The sequence below is a fragment of the Chiloscyllium plagiosum genome, chromosome 25 (genome assembly GCF_004010195.1).
Source record: "Chiloscyllium plagiosum isolate BGI_BamShark_2017 chromosome 25, ASM401019v2, whole genome shotgun sequence".
Lineage (NCBI taxonomy): Eukaryota > Metazoa > Chordata > Chondrichthyes > Orectolobiformes > Hemiscylliidae > Chiloscyllium > Chiloscyllium plagiosum.
Genome location: NC_057734.1, coordinates 25509220 through 25533862, shown reverse-complemented (window position 1 = coordinate 25533862; position 24643 = coordinate 25509220). Strand labels below are relative to the sequence as shown.

Below are 24643 nucleotides of genomic sequence, written 5' to 3'. Positions count from 1 at the left end.
CTCAAGGGGGCTGCCATGTTAATAGAGGTAATGGCTACGTGTATGCCTGACATGGCAGGGGAGTGCCCTGCTTGCTGCACTCCCCTAGATCCCTTTCCCTTAGATGTCTTCACATCAGCTCCAGAGCTTCCAAATCCTAACTTAAAGGGGTCTGGGTGCTCTAGCTACTTTATGCTGCAAACTTTCCTCAGGGGTGACTAATTGGGGGGAGGAGGGGGGGTAAGAAGTCCACCTTGCCTGGGGTATGGCACAAAGCCCAACACAGCAGACTGTCACCATCTTGAATTTCCCCCAGGTTTGAGATTTATAATTGGGCATGATGAGTTTTGTTCTGTATTTCAATTCAGAACATAGCTGCTGACTCTGTCCTCATTAAAAGGAACATGCTACATTGCCAAACACAAATCTTTAACCTGACAAGACAAAATGTCAAATGATAAATATAAAACACCAGGTTGCTGTGTGAAGCCTCTCTCCCACAAAAAAAATGTACTGTTGACCCTTGCCCGCTTCATTAAAAGCCATCATACTTTGTGAAAAAATAGATGCCAGTCCATACTGTCAATGTTGCCTTCTAAAAACTTTACTTTTAGAGAATTTTTAAATAAAGTGCAAAAACAAAACATACCCATTCTTCTTGGGCAAGAACGCTTCCATTTCAAAGAAAACATTGCGTCGCTCTTTGATATCATTATTAAATTTCTGTATAACTTCAGCTTCTTCTACATTAGCAGAATGTTTATACCTATGTGAAAAGCAATGTTTAATATGTTGTACATGTTAGATAGACATCCTGATAAAGAAACATAAGTAAGTTATTACAATGGTATATGGTTTCTAGCTACATACAGGAATAAGAGTGGCTTCTGACAAAAAAAGATCTGAAAGTTTGTGTGACAAGGAACCATGTAACTATAGCACTTTATGTTCAGTGGTGAAATGTAAATGCTTCTAAAACACTTCAAATAGGTGAAATTATTAGATGCAAAGAGTTAGTTTTTCTTTTGTTTACCTCCCATTACAACAGTTGAGCCAATGCTTTGTAATATGATTAATATAGCCTCAGCATGTTCACATTCAGTGCACTTTATTTGGAACTCACCCTGCATCTGCCTTGTTAAGGGCAATAATAGAGTCATCGAGATTTACAGCATGGAAACAGACCCTTTGGTTCAACTCATCCATGACGACCAGATATCCTAAATTAATCTAGTCCCATTTGCCAGCATTTGGCCCATATTCCTCTAAATCCTTCCTATTCATATACCCATCCAGATGCCTTTCAAATGCTGTAAATGTACAAGCCTCCACCACTTTCTCTGGCAGCTCATTCCATACACACCACCTTTTGAAAAGGTTGCCCCTTAGGTCCCTTTTAAAATCTTTCACCTCTCACTTTAAACCTATGCTCTCTAGTTAAATGACTCCCCTACCCTGGGGAAATTAAGAATGGGTAATAAATGATAGCCTTGCCAGAAATGTGTAATGTTAAAAGATTAAATGGGAATAACTCTCTGGGCATTAATGTAATATTAAAGGGTTAAACTGCACTGCATGAACATTCTGGAAGTGGGTAGGGCAACAGTCATGCAAATGACCTCCACTCCAATTAGTCATTTGCTGCTACTTCCCGTACTATTATCAAATTAAACTATAATTCAATCTCTTCCATTCAGAAATGCTTTCATAAGCCATCCCTCAAAGCTAGGTATATCACACCTACATTGTCTTAAGGAATCACGGAGTCTGGAAATAGTCTGCATGATGATTCCCCAGGATTCGGGCACTTACATTATCTCTGAGGAGGATCTCATCCAACCACTGTATCTGGGGTAACATGTGACTGTGAAGGAGTGACGGGGGGGGGTGGTCAGGGTTGTCTTGAGTGGCATGTGACTATGGGGGAAGTGGCCAGAGTATCTGTGAGCATGACCAACTGACCTATATAAAGGGGACGTGTTTTCTTTGTTCCGGACCTCTGACTCAACGTCACACACCTGCAAAGAGGGTCAGAATTTGGTGTTTGCGAATTGCATCTAGTGTGTGAAACCTCAGAAAAAAAACCTATGAAGCTTACACAAACACATACTTTTAAAAAGGCTCAGAAATTAAATTTACCTCAGACAGCAGCCAAGTCGGAACAATAAAGCATAATAGCATTTACATCGTAAAATTTTGCATATTAAAAGATCAACATATAACACATATGACCATCTGCCTTTAAAGTTCTGTTAAAATGCAATTTATGTATTCATATGTTTCAACCAAGCTTTTCATTTTCTCTGGCGATAGAGGTTCAGTCAAATCCCTCTTCCAAACACACAGGCAGTAAATCAGCCCCTCCCCTCCACACACACATTTCTCTTACAGCTACCCCCTCAACTCTGACCACAAGTTATCTTCCCAAGTCTCATCCTTCTTCCTGCAGCCCCCACCTACTCAATAGCCTGGCCTTTCCAATAGACTTACAGGAACAAACTATCCTGGTGCCCCACAGGTACTGAAAATTTCTACAAAAGTTACTGGTCCACAACCAAATTGTAATGGTGTTTTCAAGTATTCCAGAAAGGAGAATTGAACCCCACTGCACCTGCCCCCTCCCTGGAATCCTGCCTGCTAAACGTCACTAAAGGTACACTCTACTGCTTGCCCAATTTCACATTTGTCCAATTATCAGGCTCTCCAACTTACTCAATGAAGTCTGCAAAACCTTGGAGCTACAATACGTGGCGAGCAGTACAGAATGCCACCCCAATTGCAGCTCCCAGAGTCTGCTCCCACCCTCGTTATGTCCAGAAGATCTCTGCCAATTCTCCTCCAGGCTTTGGCTGCGATGTAGGTCATGGCAGCCAAGGGGAAGTGGTGCTTGGAAAGAGGTATACCTCCATTATCCAAAATGGAAAAAACAAATTTCTATTCCCCATAGTTAAGCACTCAAGCAACAATGTCAAATACTGATCTTTTCAATTAAAGACAAATGAACTTTCAGTCTATCTGGAAACATTCAAGATTTGGTGCTAATTTGCATTTTCAGATGCTGGCCCCAGGGAAGGGTTCCCAACTTCAGAAAAGTTTGGTTCGGATATCCCCAAATGGTTATGCTTCTAGATCAGAAGGGATCAATTGGCTCCCTTTTTTATTCAACTTCTCCTGTGGTTGGTTGCAAAGTCAGTCAGTCAGTCAGTCAGTCTAAAAAAGGGTCAATTTCCCCAGCCAAAATATATTTATTTTAAAAGGAGCCAATTTAACCATGCTGTGATTCAGAGAGTGAGACCTTATTAGTAGCTATGTCAAAAAGCTATTAAACTATGACCACATATTTGCAGATTGGAAGAGATTAGTCCAAAAGTTTAAAAAAAGTCCAGATGAATACGTTGTGAAACACTGCAGTTAAGATGGATGATTATGTTAACAATGATCTTATTGTTAAAAAAGGTGCTTACACTCGATTGCCAGACTTGAATTGTCTACTAAATTAGCTGCAACAAGTGATGTGGAAATTCAGAAAGTTCTTAAAATTAACAGGGAGGCAAGGGTGAGATGCTGATGTCCTATGAAGCAAGTGGCACAGCAACATAAATTGACCAGCAACTTTTAGAAATTAGGATATGAAAGCAGCTAGAGTTGCTCAACTGATTTATTTTCACAATTAAGTCCGATTTTCCATTAAAATAAAATGCATATCACAATTTCTTTACAAAAGAGCATTTAAGAGTACCTCCACATGGTTATCATTAGTTTGCTTACCTTCGGAGATTGCACGCAAGATCTTTTATTCTTCTTTTTTGTTTACTTATCGAGTTGCTGCAGATAATTTGAAGGCTCGAAAGTTCATCAAGCTTTTGTCTATATACTTTGTGTGTTTCCTAGAAAAGACAAATAAAATGATACACTCTACACGTTAATTCATGGGCAAAACAAAACGTTTTTTGAAAAAAAAATCACCATGATGAAAATATAACTGCAACGTTTTAGTATTTAAAGCCAAAAAGGAACGGAGTTTAACCACCCATCATCTTAACAGTTGTTTAGCAAAATCTGGTGCATGGACCATAACTTCATGTTTATGTTAAGATTCAAGGACAAAATGAATAAAATAGCTGAAAAATGTGAATAAAAACATGTAAGACGCACAAAATATCTTGGTACTTTTCTCCCCCACCTAACGACCTCGTCACCTCAACTGCCTTTTTAGTGAAATAAGTGTAATAATGACGACAAGTTTTAAAAGAACCCTTACTAAGATAAGAGGTTAGCTTTAATCTGCAACTCTGATAAAGTAAGATGTTCAAATATTTAAACATTCACATGCGTTGGATTGAAATATCGGGTTTTGCTCTAACTCCACCAAACCTCAATGTAAAGCATATTGCCAGTTTCACGTTTTGTTTTACTGCTTTCTAATGGAAGATAGTGAGAGGGAATCATTCTTTCCAACTGGTAGTGGTATAAATCAGAGGGTCACCACACTTAGTTGAGGGGAGAGGCCGAGCAGGAGAATCCTTCATGGTAACTTCAGCCAGTGTGGAATGGATTCCACACAGTTAGTATCATAAACCAGCTGTCCAGCTAACTGAGCTAACCAACACCCACCATCTGTCCAGTTTAGACTTGACTCTTGAGGGAGTTGTGACATGCTCGCTGATTTTATCTCCTGGAGGTTAACCAAACTAAAGTACTGGAGAAATGTCTTAGTCATTACAAAACACTAATCCCTTATCAAACTGCAAAAATGATAATCTGAATGGCATAAAACTAATTTTTTTTTGTTTCAGAGTGCAGGGAGGGAATTACTATCATTTGAGTATATTTTGTAAAGGAATGATATTTTTCTTGAGAGCATTGTTGTCCAACAGAAAATCATGTACTAACCACAGGTGAAGCTAGGGCAACATTGTTACCACATGGACTAGCTCTAGTTTAAAAAAAAAACTAACAAATACATGCAAGGTAAATTTAACTAATCAAAAAACCTCAACCATTCAATGCAAAAAGATTTTATAGTGTTACAAATGTGGGGAATTCTAGGAAGAATTTCAACTTGTAGGTTTTGTTTACTTCAGAGTGCTTGATGAAAATGTGAACTCACATGAGACATGCCATTCCAAACACTGCTTTCCATCTATGGCAATTCCTATTAGTATGAAGGCCTTATTGAAGAAGTCAGTTCTTTGTTCAGTTTGCCTTCTGGCCTGGAGCACTGACTTTGATTGTTTAAGCTGGCCATGACAACAGGTCCACTCCATAAACAGTTGCCAGTTTTACCATTGTACTGAAATCAGATGTTTGCAGCCAGTCTACACACCAATAATTTATACACAATAGCCAAATAAAGTGGACTTGCACAATATTTTTATTATTTTACCAACAAATGCACAAAAAGAGGTTGATGTACACACAAAAATAAACCTGTGCACATGAGTCGATATCACATTCCTAATAACAAATGCCTATTACTAATTAAAAACATTAATTGGCCATTTCCAATTAGCAATTTGTAGCTGGTGGCTTGTGTTTGTTGTGGTTCTGTTTGCCGAGCTGGAAATTTTTGTTGCAAACGTTTCGTCCCCTGTCTAGGTGACATCCTCCGTGCTTGGGAGCCTCCTGTGAAGCGCTTCTGTGGTGTTTCCTCTGGCATTTATTGTGGCCTGTCCCTGCCGCTTCCGGTTGTCAGTTTCAGCTGTCCGCTGTAGTGGCCGGTATATTGGGTCCAGGTCGATGTGTTTCTTGATGGAGTTTGTGGATGAGTGCCATGCTTCTAGGAATTCCCTGGCTGTTCTATGTTTGGCTTGCCCGTCGTGTTGTCCCAGTCGAATTCATGTTGCTTGTCATCTGTGTTTTGTGCAGTCCTTGCATGGGATTTTGTACACTACATTAGTTTTGCTCATGCTGGGTATCGGGTCCTTTGTCCTAGTGAGTTGTTCTCTGAGGGTGGCTGTTGGTTTGTGTGCTGTTATAAGTCCTAGTGGTCGCACTAGTCTGGCTGCTCTGAAATACTCCTGATGTATGGTAGTGTGGCTAGTCCTTTGGGTTGCGGCATGTTCTCGTTCTGTTGTCTTTCTCTTAGGCATCTGTTGATGAAATTGCACGGGTATCCGTTTTTGGCGAATACCTTGTACAGGTGTTCCTCTTCCTCTTTTTGCAGTTCTGGTGTGCTGCAGTGTGTTGTGGCCCTTTTGAATAGTGTCTTGATGCAACTTCAGACAACAACTCACCAGAACGAAGGACCCGATACCCAGCATGAGCAAAACTAATGTAGTGTACAAAATCCCTCGCAAGGACTACACAAAACGCTACATAGGACAAACAGGAAGACAGCTAACGATCCGCATTCATGAACATCAATTACACACGAAATGCCACGACCAGCTATCCTTAGTAGCCATACACGCAGACGACAAGCAACATGAATTCGACTGGGACAACACTACCATTATAGGGCAAGCCAAACAGAGAACAGCCAGGGAATTCCTAGAAGCATGGCACTCATCCACAAACTCCATCAACAAACACATCGACCTGGACCCAATATACCGGCCACTACAGCGGACAGCTGAAACTGACAACCGGAAGCGGCAGGGACAGGCCACAATAAATGCCGGAGGAAACACCACAGAAGCGCTTCACAGGAGGCTCCCAAGCACGGAGGATGTCACCTAGACAGGGGACGAAACGTTTGCAACAAAAATTTCCAGCTCGGCGAACAGAACCACAACAACGAGCACCCGAGCTACAAATCTTCACCCAAAAACTTTGGTGACTTGTGTATTGAATAACAACTTTAGTGCAAATTGAGAGAAATATGGACACAGCAAATATTACTTGCTTGTGAAAAAAAAGGAGTTGTTTACAACATGGGATACTGAAGAATTAACACATTGTTCTGAATTGCATAGCTGCAAGTCCTTTGTTGCAATATTATACACTCTTTGAAAAAAGAATCATTATGTCACAAACAATACAAATTGACTAATTCAGAAATTTAAAATTCTGGCACAAGTTTTACTAACATTAAAGTGAGTTTGTGTAAACATTTCTACAGATCATTTCATTATTCTTCTTACTGTACAACACAATTTGTCAAGGGATCTGGCAATTAGTGTAATAACATTCAAGAGAGTTGATCACTGAATAAGTTGGCTTTTAATACAGAAACATACCAAGTAGGTTATTCAATGTATACCTTTCGCAGACAATAGTTCCATGTGCTGTATACTGCAAGCCCTACACCGATTTAGCTTTCTTTGGTGATATCATGTCATCTATGTTTATTTTTATTTACTGAGTTGGTCACTTCACTTTTGTTACTCACAGTCAAGATATTGTTATTGATATTGATATTGTTAAGAAAGGCACACTTGAAATATGGCTGTCTAAAATATTACAATAAAGTTACTCTGCTTTGAAGGAAAGAAAGGTCTTCTGCTATATTCATTGGCCAATGGCCTTGATGAGTGTTAGTTTGAGAATGTGTATGGCTATGAGCAGGTAGGGAAAGAGTTAAATTTTGAGTTTTGTGAAACAAGAGATTCAGCTGAGCATGATTCCGATCAAATAAAACTTGCAGTTAACAATGGGGTGGTATTTGAGGTTTGTCCTCCTCTCCCTGTAAAATGGTTGAATGGTAGGGTTCGGGGCCTAGCTTTGCTAGGGTTCGGGGCCTAGCTTTGCTGCTCCTCTCCCTTGTAAAACTGCTATCTTTTGTGTACAGCTGTCAATGTTTTTTGTAAACTGTTTTGTAATTTGTTTAATAAAATAAAAAAAAACAATGGGGTGGTGGAGGCAAGGGTAATATATTAATAAGGTGGAAAAGCATTCATTATGTAGAGCCATTTAACAATATTGGAAGAATTCAGTATGTGAGTTGTTAACAAGGTGAAAAGTATTCATTATGTGAAGCCAGGAAAAGGTTAAGAACATCCATTGCAGAACAACAGATGACTTAATCTTTACTATTGTCACTCGCTGATTGTAATGGTCACCCAATCAATATGTAGGTTGCCCTATCTGGATGCTCCTCCCTGTAAAATGACTATATAATTAATTAAGAAACTGCTATTCCAGAGAAGACCAAAACTCATGTCTCTGTGCACATGGGCGATCGTTCTATCTCCCTCCAGGGCCCAGAATAAAGATGGAGGAAGTAAAACTATACTAACTGTTTTGCTTTGACTGAGGGGGGGAAAACCGGGATGACAAGTTTCCTACCAAATTGAAAGGATTTGTCTGTTCAAACTACCAGACAGCCCAAACTTAACAAGGGCCACCTTGTAGGTATTAGAAAGATTTCTAAATGGTTACGAACGCAGAATAGTGACAGCAACAAAAACAAAAATCACAAGTTCAAAATTCACAATAGAACAGTGCAAAAATTTAATTTTCTAACTCTGGTAGAGTCAGATACAGCTCAGAAACAGACCCTTCAGTCTGAGCTGGCCAAAATCCCAAACTAAACTGGTCTTATCTGCCTGAGCTTAGCCCATAAACTTCCAAACATTTCTTATTAATGTACTTAGCTAAATGTGCTTTAAAAATTAATTGTACCTGTATCCATCACTTCCTCAGTAAGTTCATTCCACACACAAGCCACTGTTTAAAAAAATGTCCCCATGTCTTTAAAATCTTTCGCCTCTCACCTTAAAAATATGCCCCCTCGTCTTGAAATCCCACACTCTAGGGAAAAGACATCTGCCATTCACATTATTTAAACCCCTCATGATTTTGTAAACCCCTATATAAAAAAGGTTAACTCTCAACCTTCTACATGCTGGTGAAAAAAGTCCCAGTCTATTCAGCTTTTCTTCATGCAAAAATCTCCACTCCTGAACATTCTGTTAAATCTCTGAACCCTCACCAGCTTAATAATATTTTTCTTATAACAAGGTGATCAGAACTGGACACAGTACTCCAGAAGAGGCCTCACCAACACCCTGTACAACCCAGCCTGGCTACATAGAACACAAAACAGTACAGCACAAGAAAATGCCCCTCAGCCCATGATGTTGTGCCGAACATGACACCAAATTAAGTCAATCCCTTCTGCACGCCCATGGTCCATATCCTTCCAGTCGAAAAGCATTTTAAACAACGTTATCGTAGCTGTCTCTACAACTACCCCTGGCAGCACAATCCAGACACCTACAACTAAAAAAATCTTACCCTATTTACTGGTGTTGCCACTTTCAGGGAGCTATCACTCTGACCCCAAGATTTTTCTGTACATCAATGCTTTGAACTTTCCTACTCTTACTTTAAAATGCATGCCCTCTAGTATTAGACATTTCAGCCCTGGGAAAAAGATTCTGATATACGCCTCTCATAACTTTGTAAACTTCTATCAGGTCTGTCCTCAGCCTCTGCCATGTCAGAGAAAACAACCTAATTTTGCTCAGCCTCTCCTTAGAGCTCGTAATATCTACCTTTCTGCTCTCAATTTTCTTGGTTACTTCCTCAAAAGAAACCTCAAATCAGGTGTTTGAGACACAATTGCCCTCGTACAAAACTATGCTGACTACACCCAATCATTCCTTGTCTTTTCAAGTGCATATAAATTCCATCATTCAGAATCACCTCCAACAATTTGCGTATTACCAAATTCAGACTAAGGTGTAGTTCACAGACTTCTCCTTTACATCCCTTCTTAAACAAAGATAAACATTAGACACTCCAGTCATCCGGCACTTCACCCATAGTTATAGGTGACACACGTATTTCTGCAAGGGGCTTTTTCTTCCCCGACTTCCAACAAATATCCTGGTATACAGTACATCAGGTCCCAGAAACTTACCCACTTTTATATTTTCTAAAACCTCCAGCACTTCCTCTTTTGAAATGTGAACAGTTTCCAAAAATCAAAATTATCTCCCTGCATTCTCTAGCCTCCATTTCTTTCTCCATAGTAAAAACTGAAAATATTCATTTAATATCTCTCCCATCTTCAATGTTATAAGGTGCCCTACTCGCTCTTTAGTTGCTCTTAATGTGCTTGTAGAATCTCTTTGGATTATCCTTAACCTTATCTGCCGATGCTCTCTCATATGGTCTCTTTTCTTTCCTGATCTCACTCTTAAGAATGCCTCTATAGTGTTCAAGAGATACATTTGAACCCAGTTGTCTACATCTAATAAGTTTTTTTTATTCTTGCCTAGAACTTCAATAGTCTTTATTCAAGCATTGTTCTCTAATCAGATCAGCTTTGCCTTTTACCCTAACAGAAATATATGACCCTGAATTCTCGTTACCATGCTTTTGAAAGCCTCCCACATCAGATGTCTCTTTACCTGTGAACAGTCTACTCCAAATCAACTTCTGAAAGTTCTTGGCTCATCCCATTAAAATTTGCTTTACTCCAACTAAAACCTTTAACTGCTATGGTAATCTCATCCTTTTCCACAAGTCTTTTAAAGCAAATAGAATTACGATCACTAGACCCAAAGTGTTCCCTATCACTTCAGTCACTTGTCCTGTCTTATTACCCAATAGAAGGTCTAGTTTGCTCCTTCTCTAGTAGGAAGATTCATATATTGATGGAGAAAATTTTCTTAAAAATACAGTTAATAAACTCTTCATCATCCAAACATTTAACACTATGGTAACTCAGTCAATGTTTGCAAAATTAAAATCACCTACCATTACAACATTATGCTTACATGTATTCTAAGATCTCTCTACATATCTGCTCCACACTTTTCCTGACTATTGGGTGGGGGTTAATAGTACAATCCCATTAAAGTGATTATCCCTTTCTTATTTCTAATTTCAATCCATAAATTTTCACTGTACACTTATTCAGAAATATTGTCTCTAGTTACAGCAGTAATGTTTTCCTTAAATTAGAAATACCACCCCTGCCTTTTGCCTTCCTTTCCAGTCTCCCGAAAGCATCTGAAACCCGGAACACTGAGTTGCCAGTCCTGCCCAACTCTCAGCCAAGTTCCTGTAATAGCTATGACATCCCAATCCCTTGTTCCCAAACATGTCCTGAGTTAATCAGCCTTACCTGCAAGTCCCCTTGCACTGAAATAAATGCAGTTTAATTCTTCAGAGTTACTTCGTTCTCTGAAATGCTCTTGTCTGTCTTTTCTAATTAGGTAAAAACAATGACTGCAGATGCTGGAAACCAGATTCTGGATTAGTGGTGCTGGAAGAGCACAGCAGTTCAGGCAGCATCTTTTCTAATTAACTTGTTCTTTTCAGATTCAAAACTTGATAGCTTCAGGTTTCGCCCTAAAATATATTACCATGAAGACAGACAGACTGTATAAAAATCAACTGATTCACTAAAGGTTCAACAGGGGTGGAAACATGCTAATTTTATCTGGGCAGACTCAGAAGTGACACTCGTCCTCAATAATACAGTCTTAATTAAGTAAGCAAGCAGCTCCACTTTATTATACAAATTGAATATTTGTTTAACTTTTAATCTAGGGTCAGCTTAAGCATGGACAACAAATTCCAGCTTTTCCCATTTGAGATCAGATAATTAAATGAGTCTGGGTTAAAATGCAAACACGTTACAGAGATCCAAGACATAAAACCATTCACATAGTACCTAATGTCTTGCCATAGATTGGTGTATTTTTAAAATATTTCAGAAGGTATGTTCCTAGTTGTTTTAAAAAATGTAAATTACATAAAAAGATATTTCATTATGCTCAATTTTCTTACCTGGGCTGTTAAATATGGTCACTGTTACCTTTCCATTCTCTAGATTCCACATCTTAGCTACGGCCGATAAAAAGGCCAAAATTTCTATTGTAGTGCAGAAGCTTGAAAGTTCTACTTCTGGTCAGAAAATCTTTATGTCCTGAAACTCATAAATGTTCAGTGCACTAACAGACCTATACATCACCACAAAACAGAACAAAACCTTTTAAGGAAAATGAAAATTAAAGCATAATAACTTGATCAGGTGTACCCTCTAATTCTATGGGAAGTAAGGGAAGTGACTGCTGGGTCTCTTACTGAGATAATTGTATAATTGATAGTCACAGGTGAGGTGCCAGAAGACTGGAGGTTGGCTAACGTGGTGCCACTATTTTTAAAAAGTGGCAAGGACAAGCCCAGGGAACTATAAATCGGTGAGCCTGATGTGGGTAGTGGGCAAGTTGTTGGAGGGAATCAGGAGGGATAGGATGTACATGTATTTGGAAAGGCAAGGACTGATTAGGGATAGTCAATATGGATTTGTGTGTGAGAAATCATGTCTCACAAACTTGATTGAGTTTTTCAAAAAAGTAACAGAGGATTGATGAGGGCATCCATATGGACTTCAGTAAGGCATTCAACAAGGTTCCCCATGGGAGACTGGTTTGCAAGGTTAGATCTCATAAAACTTGATTGAGTTTTTCAAAAAAGTAACAAAGAGGATTGATGAGGGCATCCATATGGACTTCAGTAAGGCATTCAACAAGGTTCCCCATGGGAGACTGGTTTGCAAGGTTAGATCTCATAGAATACAGGGAGAACTAGCCATTTGATACAGAACTGGCTCAAAAGGTAGAAGACAGAGGGTGGTGGTGGAGGGTTGTTTTTCAGACTGGAGACCTGTGACCAGTGGAGTGCCCCAAGGATCGGTGCTGAGTCCACTACTTTTTGTCATTTATATAAATGATTTGGAGGTGAGCATAAGGAGGTGTAGTTAGTAAGTTTGCAGATGACACCAAAGTTGGAAGTGTAGTGGATTTGGAAATTTGGAAGCAATGGTGTCTAAAGTGCATTTACAATAGCTATGGTTCAGTTCATTTAGTCTGTGACTTTTACAGAACATTCTCAGTAATTAACTTGACAGCACATACTGTTTTATAAGTAAACTATTTATTAAAACAAAGTGAAACAATTTTCTGTTCATGTACAACATGAAGAAGGTTACCTCAGATTACAAAGGAATCTTGATCAGATGGGCCAATGGGCTGAGGAATAGCAGATGGAGTTTAATTTAGATAAATGAGAGGTGCTGCATTTTGGGAAAGCTAATCTTAGCAGGACTTATACACTTAATGGTTAAGGTCCTAGGAGGTGTTGCTGATCAAAGAAACCTTGGAGTGCAGGTTCATAGCTCCTTGCAAGTGGAGTCGCAGATAGATAGGATAGTGAAGGAAGAGTTTGGTATGGTTTCCTTTATTGGTCAGAGTATTGAGTACAGGAATTGGGAGGTCATGTTGCAGCAGCTCAGGACATTGGTTAGGGCACTGTTGGAATATTGCATAGTCTGGTCTCCTTCCTGTTGGACTATAAAATGATAGGATGTTGCCAGGGTTGGAGGATTTGATCTATTGGGAAAGGTTGAATAGGCTGGGGCTGTTTTCCCTGGAGTGTCAGAGGCTGAGGGTGACCTTATAGATGATTATAAAATCATGAGGGGCATGGATAGGATAAATAGACAAAGTCTTTTCCCTGGGGTCGGGGAGTCCAGAACTAAAGGGCATAGATTTATGGTGAGAGGGGAAAGATATAAAAGAGACCTAAGGGGCAACATTTTCACACAGAGTGAGTGTACGTGTATGGAGTGAGCTGCCAGAGGAAGTGGACGAGGCTGGTACAATTGCAACATTTCAAAGGCATCTGGATGGGTATATGAATAGGAAGGGTTTGGAGGGATATGGGCCGTGTACTGGCAGGTGGGACTAGATTGGGTTGGGATATCTGGTCGGCATGGACGAGTTGGACTGAAGGGTCTGATTCTGTGCTATACGTCTCTATGATAATGTCTCTATAACTGGAAACAGACATCAAATCCAAGAATTAGGATATTTGGACACAGAAGATTTTGACGTAAATCTTTCAACAATAAATGCATTCTTCACTACTTGCCTTTCTCTTAATTATTCAGGATCCTGGAGTTAAACTGAAGCAAATCCTATATATCCACGTTTAACTTGTGCATGAATATATTAAAGTATGTACCTGCAAATTTAAAATAAAGAATAATTTATGCCCAATTTGACACAGAAGGTGTGGCTTGTGTTTTTGCCAGGAATGAGCAAACGCCCAATGAAAGAGTGTAAGAAAGTTTTTAAAAAATAGACTGCTTTCATTATGACATCATAGCAGCAAGTCTAATTATAATTAACAGTCTTTGTGAATGTGTCTTATTAAACATCTGGTGCATTTCAATTTTAACTGCAGTTAATTTGATGCAGCAGTTACCTGACAGACGAAAAGACAGCTTTTTTAAAGTCTCCCATTCCACGTCAAAAATAAAATCAAATGCATAACATCAAGGACTATTTTCCACACATCTCTTCAGCCCCCACCAAAAAAAAGTATCCTGTTAGAGCTGCTATGCCAAACTCACGTTCTCATTTTTGTTACACACATTGAGAACTTAGGCCAAGACAATTCAGACAGATGTGCCCCTGAGGACACACTGCATCACAATTTTTTTTATTGACATCCAAACACCCTGGTGCAACATTACTTGTTAGGAACTAGGTAACTGTTAGTGTTCCTCTGCGTCTCTGAATTTACATCAGCCCTTTAATACATCTGGAAGAAATATCTGCACTGAATGTTCCCTACAAAACATTTGAATATCATATTTACATAAATGTTTTAAATCTTGTAAATACATTTTCAGAAAACAAAATGACAACTTCCAGATTTAGGAAGGGATAGGTTTTATTAAAATATAAAAAGATGTCAATGTTATTTAGAGATCCAGTGGAAATGAACATTTCACCTGCCATCAAAGGTTACAAGTCCCTGATTATAAAATGATAGTGTCGCTGGACTTTGAATCATGTCCTCAAAAGAATCTCAATTGATAAAAACAAGAACTACTGAGCAAGGATCAGATCAAAATCTGACAGCACAGGTTTTAGTTCTATCTCCATATGACATTTACTCCATATGAGTAAATTTGGAAGCAATGGTGTCTAAACTGTATTTACAATAGCTTTGGTTCAGTTCATTTAGTCTGTGACTTTTACAGAACATTCTCAGTAATTAACTTGACAGCACATACTGTTTTATAAGTAAATTATTTATTCAAACAAAGTGAAACAATTTTCTGTTCGTGTACAAATGTGAAACTTAAATGTGTAAACACATGGAACTGTTTCAATTGAACATCATTTTGGTTTCTAAATCTCTCCTCTCACGAGGGACTTGACTGTTGCTGTAGTATACTCCCATATCTGAATGGCACTGGTTTAAAAATGCATGCTTTTTCTTCAGGTCAGATGGATTGTAATCAAGAGGGGAAATAGTGCCTGATTTTCTTCTTGCAAAGCAACCAATCCTGGAATAGTTAACTTATCACAGGACTTTCTGGTTTCTGTGGCTCAAAGATAAACCTTTGCTGCCATCAAGATTGGTCTTCAAGCATTTTACAAAATATACTTTGCATGATTACATACAATGTTAGAGTTATGACAACTGCACTGATATGTGAAGGCTAGATTACTGAAAATATTTAAAGAGGTAGATAAATTTTTGAAATAGTTTAGGTTCAATGTGGAGTTGAGGTTTGTGATGAGATGGCGCGAGAGGAGTTGAGGCCTGGCTGATCAGCTATGATCTTGTTAGCTGGGCAGGCTTGAGGGGTCGAATGGCATACTCCTGCTCCTTTTTAAAAGATGTTCTTATGCTAATTAAAACCTCAAATATACTCTCATACAACCTGATTGATTCTAATTAACTTGAGGTGCATCACACTATTTAGGATATTCTGGGACTGATTTTCAAATTTCTATGTCAATTTTAGACCCTCACTAATAAGCAAATTCTGCATAATCACACCCTAAAGACTTATTACTATACAAAACAATCTCAGGTAACATTTCCAAATTTATACTATGTTTTAAGATTACATTTGGTATTTGTATGGTTATCAAAAGTAGATTTTAAATCTTAATTGCTTGATACTGTACTCTAAAGTCAAACCTCAATGAGGGTTGTTAGCCAACTGTAAATGCTTAACTTGCAAGCCAGGCTTTTAAAAAATATCTTATTCCGTTTTAAAACCACTGATAGCACTATATCCTGACAATGAAACTACTACAGACTCAACCACCCAATTTTAAATACTTCACGATGCTCTTAACTGTCATTCTACATATGCACTTGTGTATAATGATACTGCATAGAAATTATGTGCTGGTAATAGAATGAATTGGCAGTACAATAACGTGCACTAATCAACTAATACAGGAAATGTTCAATACAATATTCTCCAACATGGTACAGCGGCTGGTTGGAGCAAGCAAGAGATTTATAGCCAAACGGTACACAGGCGACATCAGAACACAATATAGACCGTTATTTGACAAAAGCATATTAGTCTCGACCTTGCTGAAAGCTGGTTCCACAGGAAGGAGACTGAGACAAAGGGGGCCCCAACCCCAATGTGACACGAACACTAACAGCTGCCTGACAGAACAATTTAACCCCATTTCAAATAAAAAGCATCGACGGAGCGAGGTCGCCGGACAAAAGACAATCGCCTCCGCTTCGTCGGACCGATCCTTCCAGACTAGACGCTGCCGTTTACCTGCAGCTGTTTGAATTCTTTATCCAACTCTTCCCATTCAGCCTGGCACCGCAGCAGTGACATTGTCCACTCGGCTCCGCAATACATGCGCTGCACCGGGACTGCTGGGATAGCGCCGTGACGTCAGCCGATCCCACTGCAGCAGCTCCTCACCCTCCAGCAAACTGCCTGCTTTATACCAAGGCAGACAGGGCAGGGGGCAAAGATACTCGGCAGCTTAGCAGGCCGCAATCATGGCTGGAGTACAGGTATTTGCTTCCGGTTATAACGTTCGTTGTGCTGCTACAAGGTACTTAACAGAGTCAATGGAGGTTAGGAAAGCATCAACTCTATCCTGCCACCACATTGGCACAGTAAACCTTTTGTCTGTGTATCACCTGCCACTGCACTGGCACAGTTAGTTCTTTATCAACATATCTCCTGCCACTAAACTGGCACAGTAAGCTAGTGCCACTGATGTTTGTCTGGAACCAGAAACTTGCATTGACTCCAGCCATATGAGCATGTACAATGCCCCAAGGATGCCTCATCTCCCACATTTCATGTAGTGATAAGATCTCCTTCAGGCATGTGGTTTTGCCATAACTTAATTTCTATCTAAATGGCATAACAGTCCACTACTATCAATAACATTTTACTTTTGTGTTCAGAGTTTCATCCCAAGATATTTATGTGGACATGATGCAAAGATGATGACAATGAAGTTCTCTTGTCTCTTGACAATGAATTGTACAAGTAATACAACTTCATGTGATCTTTTCTGAAGATAGTGGGAACCTGTCCACTTGACAGAATATCTTGCTTTTGGTATGACATTTTGTGATTCCCAGATGTTTTTGATGCAATTGTTGTCAAGTCCCAGGACTCTCAGAATGAACAGTTTTTCATCATAATGTCTCATTTACAAACAGTTACGTTGAGCAAGAACTTTATGATTTGGTTTACTATACAAGAACCTCTGGAGCTCAATCAAATTCTAAGGGGCTGGAAACTTCTTGATTGTTGGTCTCTTCTGTGCATCAACATGGGCACAAGAAGCATCCACAGTATGAGATTTGGTGAGAATTTGCATTTGTAGTTAAGTCTACCTCCTGTTTCCTGTAGGCATTATGACACAACTTACACTCCAGTGTCATGTTTGTCTAAATGGACCAAGCCATCATCCATGTCACATGTGACTCCATCCAGTGCTTCTACAATCCTTGACACTGTCCTCCAGGAGATTTCAGGAACTGATGTGATCCAGAAGGATAATCTATTGAAGCCAAACCCACCCAAACAATGTAATGAATATTGTGAATAATGTCGACTCTTCATTTAGGGGTAGTTCCCAACTCCCATCGGGATGTTATGTCGGCTTCCTGCTTCTTTTGGGTATGATAAGGGTAATAGGGAAGGTGATGGCCTTGTGTTATTATTGCTGGACTGTCAATCCAGCCTTGCAGGTAATGTTAATTACTCATTTTACTCATATGTGAGGAATAAGAGAATGATCAGGGAGAAGGTAGGGCCGATCAGGGACAGTGGAGGGAACTTGTGCGTGGGATCTGAGCAGACAGGGGAAGCCCTAAAATGGTTTTTTTGCTTCGGTTTTCACCAAGGAAAAGGAACTTTTTGTGATTGAAAACTTTGAGGAGCTGGGATATAGTCTTGACCAGATCAAGATTGATGAAGTTGATATGCTGGAAAGTTTGGAAAACATTAAGATTGATAAGTCCCCAGGGCCAGACCAGATTTATCCTAGGCTGCTCCAGGAAGCGAGAAGGGAGGTTGCTAAGCGGCTGGCAAGGATACTTGCCTCCTCACTGTCCACGGGAATCATACTGGAGGATTGGAAGGAGGCGAATGTTGTTCCTCTTTTCAAAAAGGGTAATAGGGAAATCTCTGGCAATTACAGACCAGTCAGTCTTATGTCTGTGGTCAGCAAAGTTTTGGAAAGAATTCTGAGGGATAGGATTTATATTTGGCAAAGCATAGCTTGATTAAAGGCAGTCAGCATGGCTTTGTGAGGGGCAGGTCATGCCTCACAAATCCTATTGAGTTCTTTGAGGAGGTGTCAAAACAGGTCAATGAAGGTCGAGCAGCGGATGTGATGTATATAGACTTCAGCAAGGCAGTTGATAAGGTTCCCCATGGTAGGCTCATTCATAAAGTCAGCAAGTATGGGATACAGGGAGATTTGGCTATCTGGATTCAGAATTGCCAGAGATTTTTCCCCAGGGCAGGATTGACTGGTACGAGGAGTCATTGTTTGAAGATATTAGGAGGAAGATATAAAGGAGACGTCAAAGATAGGTTCTTTACGCAGAGAGTTGTGAATGTATGGAATGCGTTGCCAGCTGTGGTGGTGGAAGCAGAGTCATTGGGGACATTTAAGCGACTGCTGGACATCAACATGGATAGCAGTGAGTTGAGGGGTGCATAGGTTAAGTTATTATATTTTACATTAGGATTAAACCTCGGCACAACATCATGGGCCAAAGTGCTTGTTCTGTGTTGTACTTTTCTATGTTCTATGTTCTGCGGACTTGGGTTTAAATCCCACCAAGGCAGATGGTGGAATTTGAATTCAATAAATATTTGGAATTAAGAGTCTAATGATGACAATGAAACCATTGTCAATTGTCAGAAAAATCCATCAGGTTTACTGATGTCCTTTAGGGAAGGAAATCTGCCTTTCCTACCTGGTCTGGCCTACATGTGACTCCAGACCCACAGCAATGTGGTTGACTTTTAAATGCTCTCTGGGCAATTATGGATGGGATATAAATGCTGGCCTAGTCAGCGATGCCCTCATCCTGTGAGTGAAAATAAGTTGCCAAAAATCCCTATTTGTATCCAGCTTTATGAAAGTGGAACTGTTTCCCAATTTACTAAGCTTTCATCTGGGGACGATAAGAAACAAATTTCACTTTTAACAATTTGCTCAGTTGAGCAAGATCAATTAAATTCTAATAGATCAGTTGTGGCTCAGCATTGAGAGCATCCCCAAGCACCACCTTGTTGGTTCTGTCATAGGTAAAATAACCTCTCGCTTCCAGATAGAATCAGTTTCCTTTTTTTAACCTTTGGCAAGAGTCCATGAGGAATCTTTCTGTGCGTAAATAGACAAACTTGCTTTATCTTGAGATTATAAAGTGCTTTTCCATGCTGACTTACTTCTTTGTGAATAAAACACAAAAATAAATCTCTGCTAAAGGGAAGTTTCCTGTAATGTAACTCTTGAAGTTATAATTTTAATGTTGAGCTGCACCCATGTAGAGATCAGACTAATTAATAGTAATCAGACCGTTGATTTGCAAACAAACTTACAATTTGGTTAATAACTGCTGCTACAGTTTCCCAGAACTTGCAGCTAGTTTAAAATTTAATGTAATGCTGATAGATGTCATGGGTACAACTGTGCATGCACAGATCATCAGTGTATCACAGAAAGAGTTGTAGATGGGGACCTGAGTAGGTCTGAAACAAGGAATACCTGGGACTTATGTCAATACCTACAGCTACATCTTTGACTTGGAGAAAGTGAGACGACTTAATGGAAGAGTTGTTTAAAGTTTGAACAAGCTCAGCCAGGTGAAGGAGGTTGGTGGTGGATTGGGACTGTTCAACCTTTCAAAGAATATGCAGAGAGCCTTCAGACCATCCTGATGGGGGACAGACATGCAGAGCGATTGCACATCCATTGCGAAGACACGGTGAGTAGGGCCAGAAAACTGACAATTGTGGAACCGACATGAAGCATCAGAAGAATCATGAATGGAAGTGGGAAGAGAATGAAAAAAGGTGGAAAAAATAGACACAAGATAGGTTAACTTTCCTACCTATTTAGTTTGGACCAGATTTGTTCTTACCTTGCTGAGCTTTGTCATTTTCTAGAAGCTTACTTTTGAGTCTTAATTATCATTATGCTTTTTTTCATTCTTGCAATGAACCGAACTATGTTATGGGCTTAGGGATAAGGTTATAGTCGTAGGCCATTCAGTCCCTTGAGTTTGCTCCACCATTCGAGATTATGGCTAATCAGTTATTTTCTCATATCATCACTATTTCCCAATTATTCTCCTAATCTCTCAACTGTATTTCCTGTGCATCACTTCTCCACTGTTTGGTGGCCTGTAATGAATGCACAAGGATTGCATAATTTCTCGTTGTGTTCTTTACCTTCCTCATCAATTTTATCTTAACACAACTCATTATCTTTAAATTCCAATCCTGTAATTTCATCCCATACAAACTGTACTCACTTGTTTTCCTTCTTGTCTCTCATGAAAATGTTATACTGTATTCAGGAATATTAAATTCCCACTTCTGTTCAAATTCAAATTACATCCCCATTATTGGTATTTTATCACTCTCCATAGTATTAATATTTATAAAGTAAAAGGCATGGAAACAGACTCTTTGGTCCAACTCATCCATACCGACGAAGTTTCCCAAACTAAACTAGTCTCACTTGCTTGCATTTGGGCCCATATTCTTTTAAACCTTTTGAATTCTTGTACCTATCCAAATATCTTTTAAATGTAACTGTACCTGCATCTACCACTTCCTCTGGCAGTTCATTCTACATACAAACCACCCTCTGTGTGAAAAAGTTGGCCTTCAGATCCTTTTTAAATCACCTCTCATCTTAAAATTTTGAACTCCGCAATCCTAGGGAAAAAAAACCTCTTCTATACTATGCCCCTCATGATTTTAAACTTTTAACTCTGCGGTTGTTCTGAGCATTTGGTTCATTTACTTTCATTTATCCAATTCTTACTTAAATTATTTCGGAATATTGATCAGAAATGACTCAAAATCACCAAACATTCAGCTGAAAATAATGATTTGGAGATGCTGGTGTTGAACTGGGGTGTACAAAGTTAAAAATCTCACAACATCCAGGTTAGAGTCCGACAGGGTTATTTGGAATCACTAACTTTCAGAGCACTTTCACCTGGTTGTGGAGTATAAGATCGTGAGATGCAGAATTTATAGCAAAAGTTTACAGTGTGATGCAACTGAAATTATATATTGAATAGAATGACCATGTTCCAAAAGCTGAGAGATTTAACAAACAATCCAGGTTTTTTTCAATATACAATTTCAGTTGCATCACACTGTAAACTTTTGCTATAAATTCTATGTCTTACGATCTTATATTCCACAACCACCTGATGAAGGAGCAGCGCTCTGAAAGCTAGTGCTTCCAAATAAACATGTTGGACTATAACCTGGTGTTGTGTGATTTTTAGCTGAAAATTAATTATTGATGACACCCACTGATCTGGTTACCTGGTCTTATTTAACTAATTGGAACACATTTTCCTTGAAATTTCCACTCATCATTCAGCAATATTCTGCACACAATTATCTAACTTGTAGAGATATTTAAAAGAAAACATATTTATATAAACAATTTCCCCTTTGAAAGTGTAACTTAAGATGGTTGGGGGGGAAATTTGAGATCAACTTTGAGTGATCAGAACTACCAAAATAAATAAAAACATTTCAATGAGAGTAATCGGGAAAGGTGGCGTAAATAAGGTCACCCCTCTCTCCCCCGCCCCAGTCCACTTGGTGTCAAGATGTATAAAATTTGAGTGATGTCCAAGGAAATTGTTCAACTCTTCAAATCTCTACTTGTACCATTTTGGGGTTCTGTTTCTTTAAAAAGAAAACAGTTTTGTGATACTTCTGCATTTATGAATGAATAATGTGAACATCCAATAGCTCGTATTTAAATGATTCAAAGAGCTATCTTTCAGACCTGAAGGTTAGCAACCGCTTGCTGGCTTTAATGTTATTTCTTGTAGCAGGGGTAATGATTGGGCCGAGACATGACTTACTCCATCAAAAAACTTATTTAAAAAAAATTACTCTTTTTCACACACATACAAAAAAAAGGTTTGACGGTATTTTCACATTTTTCCCTTGCTCTTGTTTTACTTGAAAATACCAAAAGGCCCATGACGATTCACAAGGCCCGTCTCTGTTGCTATAGGAACAGCCGTACACTATCGCTCAAGGAGCGTCAGCGAGTTTGGGGATTGTTGTTAAACATCCTGTTTGCAGCCTCGCTGTTGCTGATATGCAGGACTGCCGATTTTTGGCTGGTCTTTCCGATACCTGTTTGCGAAGGGATTTTGAGTGAAAACGGGTTCATTTCGATTAAACTCGTCTTTCAAGACAGCGGAAGAGATCCAGTCTCGATCCCTGGGTGCGTGCAACACCCTGCCCCCTTCATAACAAGTGAATCCTTCCATCGGAGTTTCTGAAACAAGAATGCCATTTCTGAGGCCTCGGAAGCCCAAAGAAAATCGGTGGCATGAGTGGGATCGGATTGCGCAGAAAAATGGTTTAAAAAGCACCGTCTACTCATTAAGCGGGAACGAATATACTGGAGAGTGGCGGGACAACAAAAAACATGGTAAGGTTAAAAAAAAACCTACAGTGCATCATTTTACAAAACATGATTTCTAAAAATAAACTGAAAAACATAGCTGAGATTGGCTCCAAACAGGAATTGCTTGTATTTAATGTCCTGCATTTCTCAAAAGCAATGAAAACTGACTAAATCACGAGTTTAGAATGCATATGAGACATAAAGAGGCCATTCAGCCCATCGTATTCACAATAGCTCTCCACAAGAGCAACTGGGCCTGCCCCACTCCAAACATCTGCTGGCCCAGCAAACTCCCTCTTTGCTGGTGTTTAATCAATTTATCTTAAAAGCCATGATTGGCACTGCTTTGAAAAGACAACCTCAGGTAGTGCATTCCAAATCCTAACCTCTCACTTTGTTAAAAGAAGTAATATTATCTTTGGTTCATTTTCCAATTACCTTAAAATAGTGTCCTTGGGTTCTTCATCCTTCTGCCATTGAAAATGCTTTTTATCTATTGTGTTTAGACTCCTCGTGATTTTGATCAGTTCTATCAAATATCCTGTCAGCCGCCTTTCCTCTAAAGTACTCCAACTCCTCCAATGTATACATGAAACTTGAAGCTCTTCATCACTAGAACCATTCTCAATATTTGCATACTCTCCAATGCATTTCGATTCTTCTTAATACATGCTGCACTTATTTGGACACAGTACTCTAGTTGCAGCAAAACCAGTGTTTTATAAAGATTCATCATAACTTCCTTTCTTTTGTAAGTCCAGATTTCATATTCCATATTCCATTTGCGCCACCTTCTTAAATTAACCTGACATTTTCAGTGGTTTGTGCAACATTTGTCATTAGTTCTTTCTGCACTTACAGTCCCTTTGCTGTTTTTGTATTGCTGTTCTTTACTCTTCTTCAACTGTATCCATTTGTGTTTCTGTGCAACCAATTTCATCTGCCACTTGATTGCCCATTTGACCAGTCTCTCTATGTCCTTTTGAATTCTCTCCCTGTTCACAATACCTCCAGACTTTTTGCTGTGTACAAATTTTGAAATTGTGCGCTGTATGCTTGAGCCTCTGTAATTAAAGGAAAAATCATGGTCCTTGTTTGAACCTGTAGAACGCTACTCTCTATAACGGAATTAATTAAGGGAAAAAATAATGCAGGTATGTTAAAGGTAACTACTGCTGCTGTATGCTAGTCAGTTTAGAAATGGCAGGATATCAGTTGAATCTGTGACTGGAAAGATGCTAGGGGAAGGTTTCAGATTCCTAGGACATTGGGTCAGATTCTGGGGAAGGTGGAACGAGTACAATCTGGACAGTTTACACCTGGGCAGGATTGGGACTGATGACCTAGAGCAAGCATTTGCTAGTGTGATTGGGGTAGGGGTAGGTTTGAGCTAGAATGGCAGGAGTTGGAACCCATGCTGGGTGGAGAAAGTGAGGACTGCAGATGCTGGAGATCAGAGCTGAAAATGTGTTGCTGGAAAAGCGCAGCAGGTCAGGCAGCATCCAAGGAGCAGGAGAATCGACATTTCGGGCATGAGCCCTTCTTCAGGAATGAGGAAAGTGTGTCCAGCAGGCTAAGATAAAAGGTAGATAAAAGTCCCACAACCCCGCACCGCCCGTTTCTACCTCCTGCCCAAAATGCACAAACCTGACTGCCCCGGCCGACCCATTGTCTCAGGCTGCTCCTGCCCCACCGAACTCATCTCTGCATACCTCGACACGGTCCTGTCCCCCTTAGTCCAAGAACTCCTCACCTACATT

The 24643-nt window shown here is 39.5% G+C and overlaps 2 protein-coding genes across 9 annotated transcripts in view; one reads left to right on the top strand and one right to left on the bottom strand.

The window, feature by feature from the left end:
* tmem120b (transmembrane protein 120B) overlaps nucleotides 1–16670 on the bottom strand; it is a 69906-nt gene extending 53236 nt beyond the window's left edge. For 4 of the 6 annotated variants that reach the window (XM_043715736.1, XM_043715735.1, XM_043715737.1 and 1 more), the window contains exons 1-3: nucleotides 16493–16670; nucleotides 3748–3866; nucleotides 629–745 (exon numbers count right to left, since the gene is read on the bottom strand). In XM_043715736.1, the coding sequence (XP_043571671.1) occupies nucleotides 629–745; nucleotides 3748–3866; nucleotides 16493–16579 (323 nt within the window). In that variant the 5' untranslated portion in view covers nucleotides 16580–16670. Of the gene's footprint in view, nucleotides 1–628; nucleotides 746–3747; nucleotides 3867–5089; nucleotides 5168–16492 lie in introns of those variants that run through there. The other 2 variants (XM_043715740.1, XM_043715741.1) reach the window with 2 other exon arrangements.
* Nucleotides 16671–16687: 17 nt separating this feature from the next.
* morn3 (MORN repeat containing 3) overlaps nucleotides 16688–24643 on the top strand; it is a 92874-nt gene continuing 84918 nt past the window's right edge. Inside the window, exons 1-2 of one of the 3 annotated variants that reach the window (XR_006315387.1) lie at nucleotides 16688–16740; nucleotides 22443–22907. Coding sequence is in view for 2 of the 3 variants with exons in the window: in XM_043715743.1 (XP_043571678.1) it covers nucleotides 22763–22907 (145 nt within the window). In the remaining variant the exon portion in view is untranslated. Of the gene's footprint in view, nucleotides 16741–22442; nucleotides 22908–24643 lie in introns of those variants that run through there. The other 2 variants (XM_043715743.1, XM_043715742.1) reach the window with 2 other exon arrangements.